This window comes from Panthera leo, chromosome F2 (genome assembly GCF_018350215.1).
Source record: "Panthera leo isolate Ple1 chromosome F2, P.leo_Ple1_pat1.1, whole genome shotgun sequence".
Taxonomy (NCBI): Eukaryota; Metazoa; Chordata; class Mammalia; order Carnivora; family Felidae; genus Panthera; species Panthera leo.
Window position 1 is genome coordinate 46,822,428 of NC_056695.1, and position 19,462 is coordinate 46,841,889.

The window sequence follows — 19,462 nt, forward strand, 5'->3', positions numbered from 1 at the left end:
CCCCCTCCCAAAAAGTGGATGTGTGATGGTAAGTAAGGATCATATAAATTACTAACACAATATGGTACTACTATCTTTATTAGTATTGGAACCAGCAGTTTCAGCCACCACCGTTTTTGCATAAGTGCTAATGACCAGAGTGAAGAGTCAATGGTGACTTAGTATTATCATGAACATAGTTGTGACCTCATGGAGCCCCTCTAAAAACAATCCACAGATCACTTTTAAGAACTACTGATTTAAAGTAATCTGTGCTGGGGCACGTGGGTGGCTCAGTCAGTTAAGCATCCAACTCTTGATTTCAGCTCAGGTCATGATTTCATGGTCGGTGAGATTGAGCCCCATGTCAGTACGGAGCCTGCTTGGGTTTCTCTCTCTCCCTCTGCCCCTCCCTTGCTCACTCTCTCTCAAAATAAACCTTAAAAAAAATAACAGGGGTGCCTGGTGGCTCAGTTGGTTAAGCATCCGACTTTGGCTCAGGTCATGATCGCTCAGCTCTCAGGTTCGTTAAGTTCGACCCCCACATTAGGGTCTCTGCTACCAGCAGAGCTTGCTTTGGATCCTCTGTCTCCCTCTTTGCCCCGCACCTGCTCTTCTCTTTCAAAAGTAAATAAAACATTTAAAAATAATAAGTAAGTAAATAATAAAGTAATCTGTGCTAAATACCATCTGTCTTTCAGTATCTAGTTCTAATCCTATGTTCTCCCTAAAGCTAATTCTCAAAACTATTCTGCTCAGGCCTACATTTTCTGTACTTCTAGTGTTTAGTGAAGAGCTTTTAATTAAAGGAAATATCTTAGCTTTTTTTTTATTACACCCATATAACACTACAAACCATTAAAAAAAAAAAAAAAAAGGCATGTGTCAATATAGAATGAAGCCTAAGACAAACACCAAAGTCTAGGTGTGTGTAGGCCTGCGTGTGCACAATTTACAGAATACTTTAGGGCTTTTTTTGTTTTTTTTTTTTTAAAGATTTTATTTTTAAGTAATCTCTACACCCAACGTGGGGATTGAACTTACAACCCCGAGATCAAGAGTCATGTGCTCTAGTAAACAGAGCCAGCGAGGCGCACCCAGAATAGTTTGTATATGATCCTACTCATGTGTCTTCTTTAAGCTTTAAGGACACAAGTGTTTACACGGGCACCATAAATTCTCAGAAGGATACAAAAAGGACTAGGACTAATAGAGATTACCTCTGAGGAGGCAGGATAAAATCAGGTTTTCATTCATTCATTTATTTTTTACTTCATATCCTATGTTCTATAACATCTAAATTATTATCCAGAGCAATAATTTAAAATAACATTATGATTTTGTACCTTTAACTTCACACATACCTCCATATTCTTAACCTGCTTACAGGCTCTTTAAAAACACATATTTTGTACATATTAGGCCCTTAAATATTAAATCCTCAGGCTGAATTATTACATATGTGTAATTTCAATAACTTCATTTTAATATAACAGAAGAAACTTAGAATAATCTTAAAAGAGAGTCAAGGAGGAAATAATCGTAGCTCAGCAACCTGAAGACTCTCAAGAGTTCATCATCTTACCAAACCTCTAGTTAAGACAAAACAGGACAAATTTTTAAGCTTGGTACTGTAGGTCAGATAATGATTATTCTGCAAAGAAACGTTCTGTTTCTCTAAAGACCTAAGAAACTCCTCAAAAATGACAAGCGTTTGGGTGCTGGACGCACATATACAGTTGATTCTTCAATAACACAGATTTGAAGCATGTGGGCCCTCCTATTAGGTGGATTTTTCACAGTACTGTACATTTATTTTCCATGATTTCCTTAGTAACATTTTTTTCTCTAATTTTAATATAGTGTACAACACATACAACATAAAAATAGGTGTTAACAGACTGTTTACAGTACTGGTAAGAAGTTTTTGGGTACAGTCAACAGTTATACAATTTTCAACTGTGTGGGGAGTCCATGCCCCAACTATATTCAGCAGCCAAGGGCCAGGCTAGGTACATATATAACCTAATATGCTTCCAGGACCTCTGGATAAGCTCCAAGTTTGTATGTAATAACCCTGAAGTAGGCTAAGAGACAAAAATCCACCAGAGATAGGGTCTTCCTGTGTCTCACCGCAGCATTAATTTCAAAACCTTTCCCTTCCAATTTTATCCCAGGAAAACTTCTCTAATGCTGAATACTGAATACTTCCCACACCACCACTATTCCTTAGATTTCCTTAGATTTTCTTTAAATTCAAGGTCACTATTTCCTATCTTAAATGAGAGTCAATTTATAGACTATGGGTCCTTAGAATAAGCTCTAAAAAATGAACAAGAACCCATTATAAAATGTTTATATATTTATTTCAGCATTAAAGAATGGCCACTACGCACTTAAATTACATTGCTGTGATATAGACTTGTCAATACATAAAGCCAACTAATAAACAATCTAGTTCAAAGGAAAATTACAAGTTGCAGAACTGAGATATCTTCCCCCTTTCAAAGAGTAATCCATTCATGAGAAAATTGACATAACCCATTTAGAAAGTACTTCAGCAAAATACATTCAGTTCATAACCTCTGACAAAACAATCACACTATGGGGCATCTATCTTAAAAAAATTCTACTGCTTGGTACTTTTGTATCATAGGGTGTTTCTAGAAGTCCTTGGTGCTGTTTAAATTAATGCCCTATGTAAATATAATTGGTTAAGTAAAGGACAACATCATGTTATCTCCGGAGGGGACTATCACTTCCAGGAATTCTTCTCTAAAATGCACAATCTGCATAATAAGAACTCACTAGACAAATCCAAACTGAGGGACAGTCAACAAAATAACAGGAACAGTAGTCTTAAAAAAAGTGGCAAAATCATGAAAGGGAAAGAATGAAAAACTGATTCAGATTAAAGGAGAGTAAGAAGGGGCACCTGGGTGGCTCAGTTGATTAAGCATCTGACTCTTGATTTTGGCTCAGGCCACAATCTCTAGGTTTTGAGATGGGTTGAGATAATCCTTGGTGGGCGTGGAGCCTAGTTAAGATTCTTTCTCTCCCTCTGCCTGCCCCCCACGCCCGCAAAAAAAAAAAAAAAAAAAAACAAAAAAACAAAAAAAAAAAAACCCAAAAAAACAAAAACGAGAGTAAGAAGACATGACAATAAAATGCAAAGTGTGAACCTGGATTAAATTCTGGAAAAGAATTAGAAGGTTATAGTGGTACTATTTGTGAATAAATTCTATAGGTTATGTAGTTTCTTTCATCAGTTATTTTATAAAATACTGATTTTGATAATGATACTGTGGTCATAGGACATGTTAACATATGGGGAAATCAGGTAAAGGATATATGGGAAATATATCATACTTGTTTTCCAATTTTTTCCTCCAGGTTTGAAATTATTTCAAAATTGAAGTTAAAAAATAAGATAACTGGTCAGAAAGACAATTTAACTACCATATGTAGATAAGATCGTTTTCTCTTTTAGCTATTTAATACTATAATTATTACATAAAAGTAAGTTTTAAAGGAAAAATTCTTTTTAATAGCGACTATTTCTAGAACATGATAATACCAGTGAGTTTGCTCTCCATCCACATACCGTTCTTATACTCAATTATGTTTTTCAAATTTTATTATTGGGTTGGTAAAATTTCTATTTAGGAGAGAAACAGCAAGAAACAAGTGATGATGCATTTGTAAATAAAAATATAAAGGGTGGGAAAGGGTCCCACTTTTCTCTGAGTATCCCAACAGAGCTAAATTTAATTTCCCTTGATAACTATACATAAAATGTCATTTGCAACTAGTAAAATAGCCCCAGAATATCAAAGCAAAAGAACTTTTAATAAGATATTTACGGACTGCAATTTGAAAATATACCTGGAGTAAGCCGCCTTTGACTTGACTTCACCAAATATGTGAATGGGAAAGACCCACTCCTCTGTTTCAAATTGTACTACCATGGCCCTCTTCCATGAAAACAAATGAAGACATTAAGATACAAATTTTCTGTTTTCATACAAATCATGAATGAAAAATGCCAGTGGTTAAAAGGGAAAAGGGCAGGAAATTGAGGCACAAAGGACTCCAAATGTGATTCTCATTATTTGCAGCTAAGTACAGAACCCTAAAATACAGTCTAAAACTGAAGTCATTGTTTTTAACGAAACTAAGCACAGTGATAATTTTTCCATTATTCTGACAATCCCCAATCCCTCTTAAAAATTCATACATTTATGACAGAGTAAACATCATGTCTCAATCTACAACTAAGGTGATATACAATGATAAGACAAAAAATATTGGGAGCCTGGGTGGCTCAGTTGGTTTACTCTTGGTTTCAGCTCAAGTCATGATTTCATGGCTTCGTGGGTTCCATGCTAATGGCACAGAGCCTGCTTGGGATTCTTTCTCCCTCTCTCTCCCCACCTCCCACTCATGCTATCTCTCTCCCTCAAAAAAAAAAAAAAAAAAAAAAAAGAGAGAGACAAAAAATATTAATGCTTATGGTGTAACCTAACCTCTGACCTTCAGTTTCTAATCTGCGATAATAAAAAAAAACTAGGCTGGATGCTCCTCCAAGCCTAAAATCCAATGATTCTAAAGTTCAACTTCCAATTTATTTTATTATTTAATTACAAGCCTCATAACACCCTGCAAAAGTCATTTTTAATAACATCTTCAACAGGAAATTTAACTCCAATTTTACAGCACACTGTGTAAGTTCAAATTTCTAGTCTTGCACAATTCGCTTGTGGAGAGTCTTCCCAAAACTTTCACTTTATTTTGCAGAGCAAATGAGCCTTTTATCATTCCTAGATCTAAAATTTTAAAAAGAAAGCAGGATTGTTTTGTTGCAGTAGGGGCCCATCGATTTGGAAATTAGTCTCTTACTCCCCCTTGTGGCTGGAATGGCGTCTTTTCTCTCAACTGCAATTTCCATTAGTTGCTTCCAACCAATTAGTTAAGTGCCCCACCAAAACTGCTAACTAATCAGGTGGTGTCAAGAACTAATTTGCAGACATTTCTACTTAAATCCACTTTTCTATGCAATGTTGGCCTATGAATAAGGTCATATGGTATGAAAAAAACAAGAGCTGCTTCACTTCAAGGATGGGGAATCACAGAGGATTCTGACCAATCACTTAACTGAACACATTTGCCATTAATAAATACATGCCAAATCTTCACCATTTAACTTCTAGAAAATCAACAACTGAATTTGAGAAAACCAAGATATATTATCCCTGGTGTTTAAGGAATGTCAAAGCCAGCCTGAAATTTCATTCTAATTCCTGTCGAAAGCTGCAACAGTTGCTCCCTGATTTTTTCCCTCCAAATGAATCAACAGATAATTTGCAGAAAACTTAAGTGATAGAAAGCCTGGTGTTCTAAAATAGTTTGCATGTATGTTTTGAAATATTAACTGGGTGAAAAGACTCACAATAAGTGGTATGAAAAAATGCTAAGTTAAATCAGGTTCAGAGAACTGTCTGCCTTTGGATCCTTAATACCAGCAAAATAATCTTAGGATAATCAATGTTTTACCTCATATTCAAAATGTAGCTCCTAATGATTAAAAGTAAATGGTGGAAAGTACCAAAAAGAATTTATAGACCATTAAGTGGTAACTAGTAAAACTGTCCTGCTATGCTTGGGGGGCTTTCCTTCTTCTCCCCTGCTAGCTGGTGTCAACCTTGACCTGGGCAGTCACCGATCAAGGCCCCATTTCTCAGTATTGCCATCACAAAACACTTTTTGTTTAAAACACCTAATTTGACAGTGTTTAATTTGCACATACACAGATTTATAGTATGTATAAACTCCCTAGTGGGACTGTATTTTGTTAGCTGTTTTTTAAAAGAGGTGAAGACCAGTTCTTTCATATTCAAACAACATGAAGTACTTCCCCCTCTCATATTATTTGTGTCTATTTTCCTAAGTTGTCAAGATTTTTTAAGAGCAAAGGACTTAACATCCTAAAGGTAGATACTATCATCATTCCCATATTGAAGATGTAGAAAGTCACAGGAATGTAATAACTTGCCCCAAAATCATTAAAAAAAAAAAAAAAAAAAAAAAATCAACGCCTAAAAGTCTGCATAGCCTGTTAGATTCTATCATCCTTTAAAGGTTGTATACGCTTTCCTTTATTTTTAGAAGAATTTCACAAGATTATTCTTCAAGTCTTATTCCTGTGATCCAATTAAATTAACACTCTGATGACAATCCCCTCTATCAGATGAAAACAACCAAAGGGGGAACTGGAAGGAAAAGTCATTATTCGTAACAAAGGGCTTGATCACTTTGGGATGTCATATTTCCAAACCTCTTCCAAACACAGCAGTACAATTCAAATCACTGAATTGAGAACTTACTTGTTCTAAGTATACTCCAGCCTGCCTACACATAATGCTGCCCTCAACTGTCAATTCCACAGAATCACATTTTAAAAGTAATGCATTTGGGGTAGAATTTTCATTAAATGTCCCTCTGTTAAATGTGGTCCAAGTAGGTCTATGTCCTTCTAAACTCTGGGAATGGTGTTTATTATACGTGTTAAGAAGCAAAAAAAGGAAAAAAAAAAGGTTTTTTTCAAAAAAGCATTTGTAATTAATCAATTAAGATGAGAAACCCTCAGTTCAGACTGGTTGCGGTTCCTTAGTAATACTGCTAATTAAAAAAAAACTCCTAGATCCCAAAAGCTATTTTCAAGAAGGCAATTAACCTCCCCTGAAAAGCGTTTTTAACTTCTCATTAAACAATTCAAATAAATGAAATCCCAATATAACAAAAATTGGGCACTCCTTACAAATTAAATCCAACAGGGTCTTTCTTAGATTAAAAACAAAACAAAACAAAAAGAACAGGCATACAGGAGGTCAACCGTCTTCTTTTGGTCTACTTAACTCTACATATTAACATTTGACTGTCCTTACATTCTCACCTTGCCATCCTGCCTATGGCTAACCCCACTGTAAGCATATTTTCATTTAGGGGAGAAGGAAAGAATGCTCACAACAAATTCTGTCAAAAGAAACTGACAAAAGTTTTTATGCTGAAATCTTTTAGTTATCTATCTCAATGTAAACAAATGTGCATGTGCATACCATAGGACCATGCTAATAAATTAATCAGCTAGCTATAAATTCATGCTTTGTTGCCCCAAGAGCCAACTGTAGCTATAAACAAATAGGCAAGCCACTAGAAAATAACTAGTGAATTCTGACAAGATGTACTTATGTCACACATTGTATCTTACCAAAAAATGCAAAACTAAATCAACCACAAATGACAACTGGTACCACATTTTCATTCAGAGAGAACAAATGAAGAATGACCTGTTGCACAGAAATGTACCAAATACACTGGGAACTGTTGAGACACAGTGGCTAAGCACACCATTCCTCCCAAGCCAGTTCAAATCTGTGCTACCTAAAAAATATTGGTAAGCTTAGTATCTAATTAAATACCATAAACATCAATGGTCTATCCTGTTTTCAAGGAGAATGAAGGAATGGAGCCAATCCTCTTTAGTTGAAAAAAAAAAAAAGAACAGGATAAAAGTAAATTCTAAATCATAATGAAGCAGAAATCATCAGGCCATAAAGATGGGAATTAGCAATGGTTTGTAACAGGAACAGTGAGTGGTTAAGACCAAACTAGACCCAAAGGCTTTGTGTATGGGATTTTGACAAAGAGCAGTCAGAGAGAAGGAAACCAGTGTTTTACAGATATATAAGAGCTGTATGCAGCACAGAACTGCTAAAATTAGGTAGACAAAAGGACAGGTAATTTCAAAAGAAAGATGAACTCTAGCTTTTGACATATTGAAACTGACAGCAATCCTAAATCTCCTAAAGAGCAGTGTTTACTCTCAATGTAAAACCATCATAATAAAGAGCTGCAAGAATGAGGATGAAATCACAATAGGGATCTCTGAAATTCTAGGAAAAACAATACTCTAATACCTATTATAATTTCAGTGGACTACAGTTAAGTTTTCTAAAACATGGTTGACATCTGAACATCTTTAATTTAAACTTAAAAAAAATTTTTTTTCATACATAGACACATTCTTCAATGTGAATGCACCAAAGACTGCCTACTTTTGGGATCAAAAATACGTAGTCAAATTAATCTCAATAGCCCAATAACATTTAATTCAATATTATAAAGGCCAAACTATTTCATATACTGGGCTCCCTTTATGTGCCTGAACCACCATAGATATATAGAAAATATAGAAAGAGTATCTATATAGAATGTAGATACTATATTCACAGGGTAAAAAAGTCTTTCATAGGTTAGAGCCTCAATTATAAAAACAAGATAAATGTATAAATAATGATTAACTATAAAATGGAAGGCAGTGAGAATCTATTCTGGTATTAGTAAAAGGAGAAAATGAGTCCAAAGAACAGAACCAGACCGTCAAAGATCAAATCTTCAAAAAATCTGCCACATTATAAAAGCTCTGATTTTCTTCTTCGCCTACCAACCCACCTTCTAAGAGGCAAAATTTGGTGTCATTTTTTAAAATTTTTTGAGAGAGAGAGACAGACAGAACAAGGCGGGTGGAGGGGGGAGGTGCAGAGAGAAGGAGAGACAGAATCCCAAGCAGGCTCCGCACCATCAGCACAGAGCCTGATGCAGGGCTCAACCTCACAAACTCTTGAGATGACGACCTGAGCCAGATCAAGAGTCAGATGCTTAACCGACTGTACCAACCATATGCCCCTGGTGTCATTTTCTTTGCTGAAATTTTTTCCTGTCCTTTGAAGTCACCCATTCCTTAGTTTACAGCACTATACTAGGTGTATATACAGTAGGTATAATAGTGTAGTATGATCTAACCAGTACCCATCTCTCCTAGTCTCATCTCTTGCAATATTACTGAAAAAGCATTTTAAAGGAACCGATGTTCTCTCCACCCAATGTTCTGATAGAATGATCCTGAATGCAACAACTCTTCTACAAAACCGTAATGTGCTGAATTAGACAAATTTCACTCAATTGACAACCTAAATTATACTACATTCTTCACTCCTAGCTAAGCAAACAGGACAATGACCATGACTTGGGCTAAATGCCTGAGGATAGTAGGCTTTTCAGATATTCTCTGGAATCCCCCTCAGCTTCTACCAGCAGTTACTGGTATCTGTTTAAGATATCCAATGAACAATCCAATATTTGTTTCCAAACCACGCTAAACTGGCTATTAATTACTTAAAATGTTATGCTACCTAAATATTAGGAAATACGAGTGTGAAAAGGTAGGTTACTATGAAAACTAAATTAAGTGCTTTGGAACAACTAGTTTTTAAAGGAGAGTCACACACAGAAAAATCACCTGGGTTCAACAACTGAAAGATTAGAAACAATTACACATTTCTAGGATTCTGTACTGACTGTTTATCAAACATTTATGTTCTCACTCTACTATGCAAACCCAAAATGTATTTTATAAAGGATTCATCTGTAGGAGTAGTTAGCAAAGTATTTGAAAAGGTTATGGGGAGCACGTGGGTGGCTCAGTTGGTTAAGCGTCCAACTCTAGGCTTCGGCTCAGGTCATGATCTCACAGTTCTCACAGTGTGCAGCCTACTTGGGATTTTCTCTCTCCCTCTCTCTACCCCTCCCCGCACTCACACTCTGTCTCTCCCAAAATAAATAAATAAAACTTAAAAAAACAGTCTTGGTCTCACATTAAAAACAGACAACAGAACACATATAAACATCTACATTTTCATTTAAAACAAAGGTTTAAAACAAGTATGATTGCAGACTACTTTTCAATTAACCAATTAATTAGGATGCCTCTACTGTACCACTACTGAGGTATTACCAGTAGGATTTCTTTAACAAAAAAACTGAGTGTTCTTAAAAAATGAAAAGCAAAATTGTTCTTGGTAAGCTATTATAAATAACTCTAAAGTAGCTTATTTTCCACCTTTCTAATTCAAAATGCCTCTGCTGGGGCTGCAAACAATTTCTTCCTTTCTCTTCGGTAGATTCTAAGAGTTGGATCATTATTTTAGAAGTATGCCTGTCCTTCCTATACTTTTGGGATTTTAACTCAGGTGTTTTTCACTCTAATCCCAACTTTAAGTCCTTTAATCATTTCCTCAGTTTGCTTTTAACACACTAATAATAATCTTCACGGCTCATCTTACGACTAAAACTAAACATCTCCACGTCTATCTCTTACTAGAACAGGTAGAAAGCACCCCATTCTTTTTTAAGTTTATTTGAGAGAGGGGGAGGAGGAGAGAAAGAGCACTCACATGCAAGTGAGTCGGGAGGAGCAGGGAGAGAGAGCTCGAGAGAATCTTTAGCAGTGCAAAGCCTGATCCCACAAACCCTGAGATCATGACCTGAGCCTGAAATCAAGAGTCAGATGTTTAACGGACTGAGCCACCCAGGTGCCCTGAACATACTCTATTCTTACTGAAGTACTGCTATACTGGAAAAGGATAGGTAGCCTGGTGCTCTTAAGTTGTTGATTATTCTTCCCCTTCCCACCAGACAGTAAACACCAGCCTTTCTATTCTCCTTTTATTTTCTTTCATTTCCCTATCATACACCTCGGACTTCCCAACTGTATAAAACACCTTACCAGGTGCAATACTTACTGCTTATCACGATTAACTCTTCAAAAAATATTGTATTATCGAAAAGACTCTGTCCAATGTATTCCTCTCTAGAAGAGACTGTAGGTATCTACTATGCCACAGAAGGTCTTTGTATTTTGGAACATACCAAAAGCCTTTTGACAAAAACATGTAAATATATTAAGTGGTAAAGATGAGTATAACTGTAGAATTCTTTTGAGAAGCACTTATTCCAATAAATGAGCTGCGTAGTGATTTTCACCCTACAATTGCATACAGCGGTTTTCAAAGCCCAAGGCACATATGAAGATATTCAGACCAGGAAAGCCCCCAAAGCTACCTGGTTTCTTAGCTGCTTAATAGCAGTTCTGTAGCCTGGAGATAAAAACCAATGCCTAGCAACCACACCTTAAAAGTGCCCTGGGCAAATAAAAATGTAGAAAAACTTAATAAAATTGAATTCAGTCAAATTAACTGAGTTAACTATTACTGTTACTCTCCTACTGTTGCCAACTGTTACAAATGCTAGATTCAAGATTTCACTGCTTCACCTCCTATAAGCTGTTGTCTTACTCCTGTGGCTTTCAAATTTTTTAATACAACTTCAGAAAATTTACTGGTCAGTATGGACCCTCTGCCCCACAAAAATACAGTTTTTAAGGCTTCTTGGATTTAAATCCCATTCCTAGACTCTTTAGTTAAGAGACTCCTGATTTCATTCTCCATTACAATCTTACAGGGTAGACATTCTAATTGAACTCCATTTTCTCAGAGGGACCGCATGATTTCCTTAGGCCTTGCAACTATTAGATGGTTAAAAGTTGGTCTGACTCAACTGGGAGCCTGAGTGGCTCAGTCGGTTAAGCGTCCAACTTCAGCTCAGGTCATGATCTTGTGGTTCGTGAGTTTGAGCCCTGTGTTGGGTTCTGTGCTGACAGCTCCGAGCCTGAAGCCTGCTTCAGGTTCCGTGTCTCCCTCTCTCTCTGACCCTCAGCTGCTCACACTCTGTCTCTCTCTGTTTCTCAAAAATAAATAAACAAAACAAAAAAAAATTTTTTTTTAGGTTGGTCTGACTCAAAACCTGGCATTCTTTTTACACCACTACATTCTTCTTTGAACTTGAACTGGGTTTTCTAGTATAGATTTCCTCATTTTGTCATTTCACGTTCAAGAAAAAACTGTCCAATTTTTAGCTTCTTCTTGTGGGTTTATGCAGAGGAGGTATTAGAGATCACTAGTGTTGGGTCCCTGCCTTACTACCAAGAGAGCTTTTGGTCTAAGATCTGGCAGGAAAAGGCAGACTGCATTAGTTCACATATTGCAAACTTCAAATTAACAACACAAGGAAGAACCCCAAGTTCTCTAGCATAAAGAGAACTCCATGTTGTCAAGAATATGCCTGTGACCATTTTCCACAGTAATGTTCTACAATTCTTGCACAAAGTGACAAGGCTACTCTTTGTTTAGTAAATGGTATAAATTAAACACTTGATAAATGCATATAACCAGAATGGAAGTCACCATTTTATAACAACTAAAAAGCTCTTTAGAAAAACTTAGCTCCTTTTTATGAGAAAAGATCTTAGCCAGTATCATATAGGTGCTTGATAGAACAATGAAGTCTGGTTCATCACTGATGCAACCGCAACAAAAACATTAAATTCTGAAAAGGGATTACCTGCTTATTTTTCTCAAATGAAAAAAAAAAAAACAAAAAAAACCATCAAAGTTCAGAAAAAGCTAGAATAAAAATTATGATTACTTTTTACCATGTGAGACCTTAAAATATAATTAAAACAACCTTTCACTAATCATCAAGTACATCAAAAAATTTTTTCTCTACGAGAAATGGCAGTTCTTCCGTATTTTATTCTTCCATTTTATTTGAAGGGGAAAAAGGAATTTTATGTAAGCTATTTCCAGAGCCAACATGACCTGTTTGAAAAAAGATGATAGGCCTACTTGTAAAGAACCACAATATCTGTAAATACTGAATTTTCCCAAGATGAAACAGAAAAGGCCTTGGAAAATTAGCAGTGCTGCTGACCTAGTTCTACTACCCTCTTTTCCAAAAGAAGCCTTTTTGTTCATTTTCTTACCAAATACTTGAGTACATACTATATGTTAGGAAGCATGAACCACGCAAAGACCACTAACAGAGCAGAGCTGAAAGATCTACTTTTAGATCACCAAAAGACCAAGGCTGGAAGCAAAACTTTGTTTAGCTTTTGTATAGTGAAGGAATTAAACTTTGCTTTATCTATATGCTCAAGGTAGAAATTTCACTCAGGCTTGGTGAGAGGCCAGTACTATTCTGAAGGATAACATGGGTAGTCACCAATATCAAACCCCATTAATAATCGACAAACAGAAGGTATTTACAGATTAATCTAGTTATTCTCATCCACTGATCCTTTGCAGTATTTTTTTTTCTTGGTAAGGAAACAAAAGGAAAACAAAATTAAAACTGCTAGTCTTTTCCTAGGAAAATCCTCACAATGACAGGAGCTTTTAGACCTTATATGGGGAAAACATGCAAATACCTACCTGAAATAGCAAAGAAGCTTGTTAGTAGAAAGTAAAATGTTACTACATCCCCTTTTACTCCTAAGCCAACAAACTCTTTGAAACCAAAATAAAAATTATCTAATCTATCAAGTATAATAATTGGGGGAAAACCACCAGAGCTACAAAATTCAGTATCATGTATGCAGGTACTAGTCAGTAAAGAGAGTAAGGGGGGGAAAACACCCAACACATTTTTTTATTACAGAAAAACATTATTTTTGAATTTTAAATATTCTTATTACCTTAGCAAACCACAAAATAAACATGTTATTTAGCCTTAATAAAAACATGGAATTCCTTTCCCATCTTAAAAATAAATGACACCTACCAACGTGAAGATTTTAAATAAAAAACAAAAAAGCACCGAAGAAAGATAATACATGAGAAGATTTTGTGAACCCATGTTAACTAAGATAAAAAATATTGTTCTTTAAAAGACAGCACTGGGGCGCCTGGGTGGCTCAGTCGGTTAAGCATCCGACTTTGGCTCAGGTCATGATCTTGCAGTTTGTGGGTTCGAGCCCCGCATGGGGCTCTGTGCTGACAGCTCAGAGCCTAGAGCCTATTTCGGATTCTGTGTCTCGTCTCTGGGCCCCTCCTCCATCCTCATGCTCTGTCTTTCCCTGTCTCTCAATAATAAATAAACGTTTAAAAAAAAATTAAAAAAAAAAAAAAAAAAAAAAAGACAGCATGAAAAAAGTACCATTTCAGGAAAATATTCATAATTTAGGATGTAAAGCTATTCTACTAGTAATTAAAGACTTGTGTGTTAAGGAATATTGCTATGTTCTATTCTTTTAAGCTTCTTAGAGAAGCAGTGCTTCAAAATAATAGGTACTGAATTCTAAAACTACTTCTTGACTGAACCTGAAAAAAATCAGGTTTGAGTTATTCATGATTTTTTACTCTAGTTGTCAAAGTTGACCTCTAACACTTAAATGCAAGAAGAGGCAAAAAGCAACTCTGAAGCCATGATTTTTGGCATAGCTAATTCATTACATTATACTGGCTAAACCAAGGAAGGGTACTAAGTCTGTAATCAGTCTTCTATTACATCTCTCATACATAAAACAAAATATGCAAAATTCCTGTATCCACAGATGTACATTTAAGAAAATGAGTTCTAGAACTACTACAAACACCCTGACCACAACAGAAATACTTTTATCTTTTCAATTAGTATAAAATATACTACCAGTCTTTTTTAGTCTACCTGAAGTGACTGATAATCAGTATTCCATTTAATTTACACAAGCTTAACTACAACTGTTTTAATAACCTTTTAGTAATGACACCCTGAAGACTTCCAAATTGAGAACGCTCAATTTTATAAAAGAAAAGAAAAACCAAAGGAAGAAAAAGTTGAGACCAACACCTGATATTCATTATAGGAATCCTATATCATAGTGAAGCTAGACTGAATGTTTGGTTCTCACCAGTACATCATTGCAGATATCTCTGAGCTCGGTCTCAATTTTCTCTCTGTATTCTCGAGCCATCTGCTGTTTTTTCTCAGCACCTTCCGTCTTTTGCTCAATACTTGAGACGACCCTCCAAGATGACCTACGGGCTCCTACAACATTTTTATAAGCAACTGAGAGAAGATTCCTCTCCTCATTGGATAATTCAGCTCCTTGCTCAGTTACAGACTTCATGCAGGCTGCCATGTCATCATATCGCTCAGCCTGCTCGGCCAGCTTGGCCTTCTGCACCAGCTCATTTTTATCCATGACTGGATGTTCTGCAGGGAAAAAAAGTAACATTCAGATATTTTTTCCATGAAAATAAAGACTCAGTATTATACCTTTTGTAAATGTTAGATTAACACCTCAAACCTAATTGCCTGTGGAAGAGTCTTCACATGAGGAATTTAATGCAGCCCTACAAAAGGATGACAAGAGGAAGAAAAAAAAAAAAAAGGGAAGGGAGAAGGGAGAATGCCCTCAGCCTTCAGGGGGCAAATTTAAAGCCATTAACATAAATGTAGCAAAACTAAAATTGCATTACATCATCTTTGCTCAGAAGATTCTAATTTCACATAAAGTCAAAGCACATTTGATCAAAAGGCTACCTTAAAATCCATCCCTTACCTTACTTGGCCAAAATCTCAATTCCAATTTCCAATATCCTAAGTAATCCAAAAGTCAGCAGTTTTTCTTTAGTGAAAGCAGTACCAATGAGGAACGTTACAACCTCTACCATTTTTCCAGAACCATGATTCAAGTCAGCTTAATGTAATTCGTGTCTGTTCATTTTAATAATACCTACTGTTATAGTCAGAAGCATTTAAGTTTACATTTTATTGGTATTACTCCCACCCCAAACCCAGTGATCTCTGCAACACTTGACAGCTGATCTTGGCATGATAATTTTCCGGAAGAACGGGCCAAACTGCTTGATTTAAGGCATTTTGAATACAAAACAAACAACCTCGCCTTTGCCATCTAACAGACCCTAACACCTCATCTACCTGTACCTTGTTATACACATACATGCTTTAAAAACACATCCATGAGTCCTGACTCTTACCTTCATGTGAGCACTAAGATGTATTTATTAAGTGCTTCTAGTGTGATTGGTGTTTCTTATGTCACTGCTCTAGTTTAAATGCAGAGTTATTGCATTGTTTCCAGTAGTCAAAATTTAACTGGTTATATGATCACTCAAGCTGCCCTTACCATAACTTCCCACCTAATTCTCTCTCATCTTCAAGTTCCCTAGACCTTTTTTAACTTACCCGTTATACTTTTCCTTAAAGATATCCTTTTGAAACGTGCTAAAACAGCACAGAAAGAAGCTAAACCATACCCTGATCCCACAGCAAGTGGTAAATATAGAGCCTGAAGTGCACTATTAAAAGGTGAACAGAAGAGCCACTGTCACTAGAAGAATTGACACCCGGTATCAGATCCTTCACCTTCTCAGGAAAATCCCACAATACTTCTTTTTTAAAGCCAAATCGGAACAAGGTGAACAAGTAATCACCTAGCTTGGGTGCAAGGGATACCGTGTCAAAGCGAAACTATTTAAAATTTATGATTACATACCCTCCACACCCCTCAAAATTACTAATTTTCCCCCTAGGATCTCGAGAACGCTCTTAGGTTAATGCTGCTTCTAACGAAAAATTACAAAAACCAGTACAAAGGTTTCTCTCCCCAACCCCTCTGGTACAAGGGGAAGTGGATCGGGCTTCTCACACAGTAACTAGTACTCCAAGGCCTCGCCTCTTTACTGCGGAGAAGACTAGCCGCACCCATTTAACCCTTAACCAACGTTAAGACGTCGAGTGAGGTGAAACGAACACTGGCAGACCTTGACTTTAAAGTGCAAATCCTTCCGTCCGCGCTATCCGCAACCACCCCTCCTTGGCTCCGCCCAAGTCCCCGATTCTCCCTCTTTGTCATGGCGGATCTGTGTCAAGGAGCCCAACCTACCGCCGAGTGTTAATTCCCCCCACCAGAGCAAGAGGGAGGAGCAGCGCGCCCCCGCCCGAGCCGGGGAAGGGGGGGGGGGAGCAGCCCGCCCGCCCCGGGGGCAGAGACGCCAGCGCCGCCCGCAGAAGCGGAACCACGACCGGCCGGGCGGCGGACACACCCCACTCTCCCACCCGCGTCTCCTCCGCCACCGGACACCGCTGGTGCTCATTTAGTCTATAAGGACCCGACAGCTGCAGCAGGTGGGGGAGGGGGCAAGAGCCACACCCAGGCGAGCGGGGCCACAGCCGGCTGTTACGCTCAGCCTTACCCGCCCGAAGAGGAGGTCACCATCTAAAAAGCGAGCACGGGGACCCTCGGTTCAAGCCCACCAGACAGACGAGCGAGACGCCGGCCCACCGTCTTCCCCATTCTCTTCTCTATCCCCCGCCCTGGGCGCACAGCCCCCATGCACCCGAAGGAAAAACAAAAAAACAAAACAAAACAAAAAAACCCCAGCCCCATCCCCCACCCTACCGCGGAACCCAGGAAATTCGGCCCCGGGTCCCAGGCCAGCCCCACCCCGGAGCCGGCTCCCGCCCGTGCCAGAAGGGCAGCCTCGCCCTCGCGTACCTGGCGGGCGCCTCCGGCCCAGCCTCGGCTCGCGGCCCGGTCCCCAGGCCCGGCCCTGCCGCCGCGCCGCCGCCCGGGTGGGGGAGGGCTGGGTGCCGTCGCCGCAGCGCGGGGCGCGGAGGCTGCGCCGAGGAGCGGGCGGGAGAGGCAGGGGGAGGGGAGGGCGGCGAGGGGAGGGGGCGGCCTCACCTGCGCCACTGCAATGCCCGCAGCCGCCGAGTCATTATCTCGGGCGGAAGCGGGAGGCTGGGCGGCGACGAGGAAGGGGCTTTGGGGGGGGGGGGGAGGCCGGCAAGGGTGGGAAAGGATCGCGCCCAGCGGAGCCTCGGTCACCCCCGGGAGCCGGAGGCCGGGCGGGTCCCTGGGGATCTCGCGTGTGGGCGCCCATTCCACCCGGGGGACGGGGACCGGGAACCGGAGCTTATCGGGGCCAAGGCGTCGATCCGGAAGCAAGCAGCCCGAGGCGGCCGCGAGCCGCCCGCCCGAACCCAGCGGAAAAGCCGCCGCCCGTCTCCGCCTGAGGAGACTCCGCCTCAGCCCAGCGCCGCTACCGCCGGGCGAGCGGGGCTGAGGGGCTGTGGAGCGGGGACGGCCCCCGCGCTTTCCGAAGGCTGGTCTGGGAAAGGAAGGAGTAGGACGAGGCGGCGGCGGCCGGGTCTCTTACCTGTGCCCGGAGTGGGTGGCGGCGGACGGACGGACGGGGGCTCAGCAGTCTCTGGGCGGCAGCGGCGAGGCTGAGACTCTGTCCCTGGATCTCGCTGCTCACAGGCTACAGCCGCTCCGCAGACACGGGGTTTCCTCCAATCACCAGCCCCGGCAGCAGGGGCACCACACGCACGATGACGTCAAACGCTGCTATGGCAACCGTTGATTGGTGCCCACAGCTCTGGGGGCCCAGTGCAACCGCCGCTCCCTAGCGCGCGCGTCCTGCCCGCCCGCGCTAGAGGGCGAGCGGCGGAGCGCACCACCTCTCCCGCTACCAACACTCCTCCCCAGCCCGCTCAGCTCCCAACTTCTCTGCTCTTGGGAGAGGGAGCCTGGGCAGGAAGCTCCTTCCTTTTCCTTTTCCCCCTCTCCCCACCACTACCTTCCTACCTCGCCTTCCCCTCGGATCCCCCGCAACCTTCCCAGGCTCACTCTTCCTCAAAACCAGCAAGAAGGAAATTCCTCCCCACCCCCACCTTGGTTTTCCGTGCGGCCCTTCTGCGCCTGCGCCAGTCACTCCCTCTAGAAGGGGCTCCGGTTCAGCAACATCCGGGACCTTTCACATCCCCCCCCCCCCATCCCCTTCCAGGCGCCCTGGTCCGCCCCGCCCTCCGTGCCCCGCGGTGGTTAACTGCCTCCTGGGCCGGCCGGGGGCTGGGTTACGCGAGTGGCTCCGCCGCTCTGGCATTGTGATCAGGCCTTGGGGGTGGCGGGGGAGGGCGCGGTCAGACGGTCGGGGAAGGGCGGTGTGGCGCGCTGCCCCCTCAGCCCGCCGCACCCCGTCGCCAGGCGGGGCCAACCTGAGCGCGCAGCCCCTCCCTTCCTCCCTTCCGCCGCCGCGGCTCTACCTGCTGGCTCGCGGAAAGCGGCCTTAGACCTTTTAAGGCTCGGAATAGGGAGTGAGGCGTCCGGCCCCGGAGTGTGGGCTGAGTGACGGGAAGGTTTTCCAATCGGGGCCTCGGGATGTGCGCGCTGTGACAGCTGCGAGGGGACAATGGGGGCGCGAAGCGGGGGTGAGGTGGGTCGGGCGGGGCGGAGCTGGCGGGAGGTGAGGCCTGGAAGGAGAGGCCGCCGCTTTCAGAAAGCCTACAACTCCCGAGAGGAGACGGCAGCTCTCTTAGATGGAGGGTTCGGGTGATCCTGGAAACCGTAACACGAAGAGAGGCAAAGAGCGGAGGTTGGACCGTACTGACTCGTTTCTCGTAGATCAGATTTTTCCATCCAAATCATGCGTCCAATTGAAGACTTCATGTTGCAGTGATTTAAAACCTAAAGATCATTCATTACCTGTTTTCTCCTGAAGCAAGGTTTGCGGGACGTGGTAGTTCCCAGGGACCCCGCTGACCCAGCGGGCAGTGGAAGGGGGCCGCAGGCGGGGCCAGGAGCGAGGACCTGGAGCCAGGAAGAGGGTAAAGTGAGGAGCGGAAATTGCAGGTGCCGCACAAACGGGCGGACCTAAAACGGTAGAGCCTCCGCCCAGTCAACTTAAGGAAGTTCAAAGAGGTACATCGACGGTGTAAAGTGCCTCTGCCTCTTCTCCCT

General features: G+C 41.1%; 1 protein-coding gene across 4 annotated transcripts in view; it reads right to left on the bottom strand.

Annotated features, from left to right (window-relative positions):
- YWHAZ (tyrosine 3-monooxygenase/tryptophan 5-monooxygenase activation protein zeta) overlaps nt 1-19,226 on the bottom strand; it is a 32,608-nt gene extending 13,382 nt beyond the window's left edge. The window contains exons 1-3 of one of the 4 annotated variants that reach the window (XM_042924443.1): nt 19,208-19,226; nt 17,880-18,067; nt 14,603-14,907 (exon numbers count right to left, since the gene is read on the bottom strand). In XM_042924443.1, the coding sequence (XP_042780377.1) occupies nt 14,603-14,896 (294 nt within the window). In that variant the 5' untranslated portion in view covers nt 14,897-14,907; nt 17,880-18,067; nt 19,208-19,226. Of the gene's footprint in view, nt 1-14,602; nt 14,908-17,879; nt 18,071-18,396; nt 18,495-18,768; nt 18,786-19,207 lie in introns of those variants that run through there. The other 3 variants (XM_042924444.1, XM_042924440.1, XM_042924442.1) reach the window with 3 other exon arrangements.
- Nucleotides 19,227-19,462: the final 236 nt, after the last annotated feature.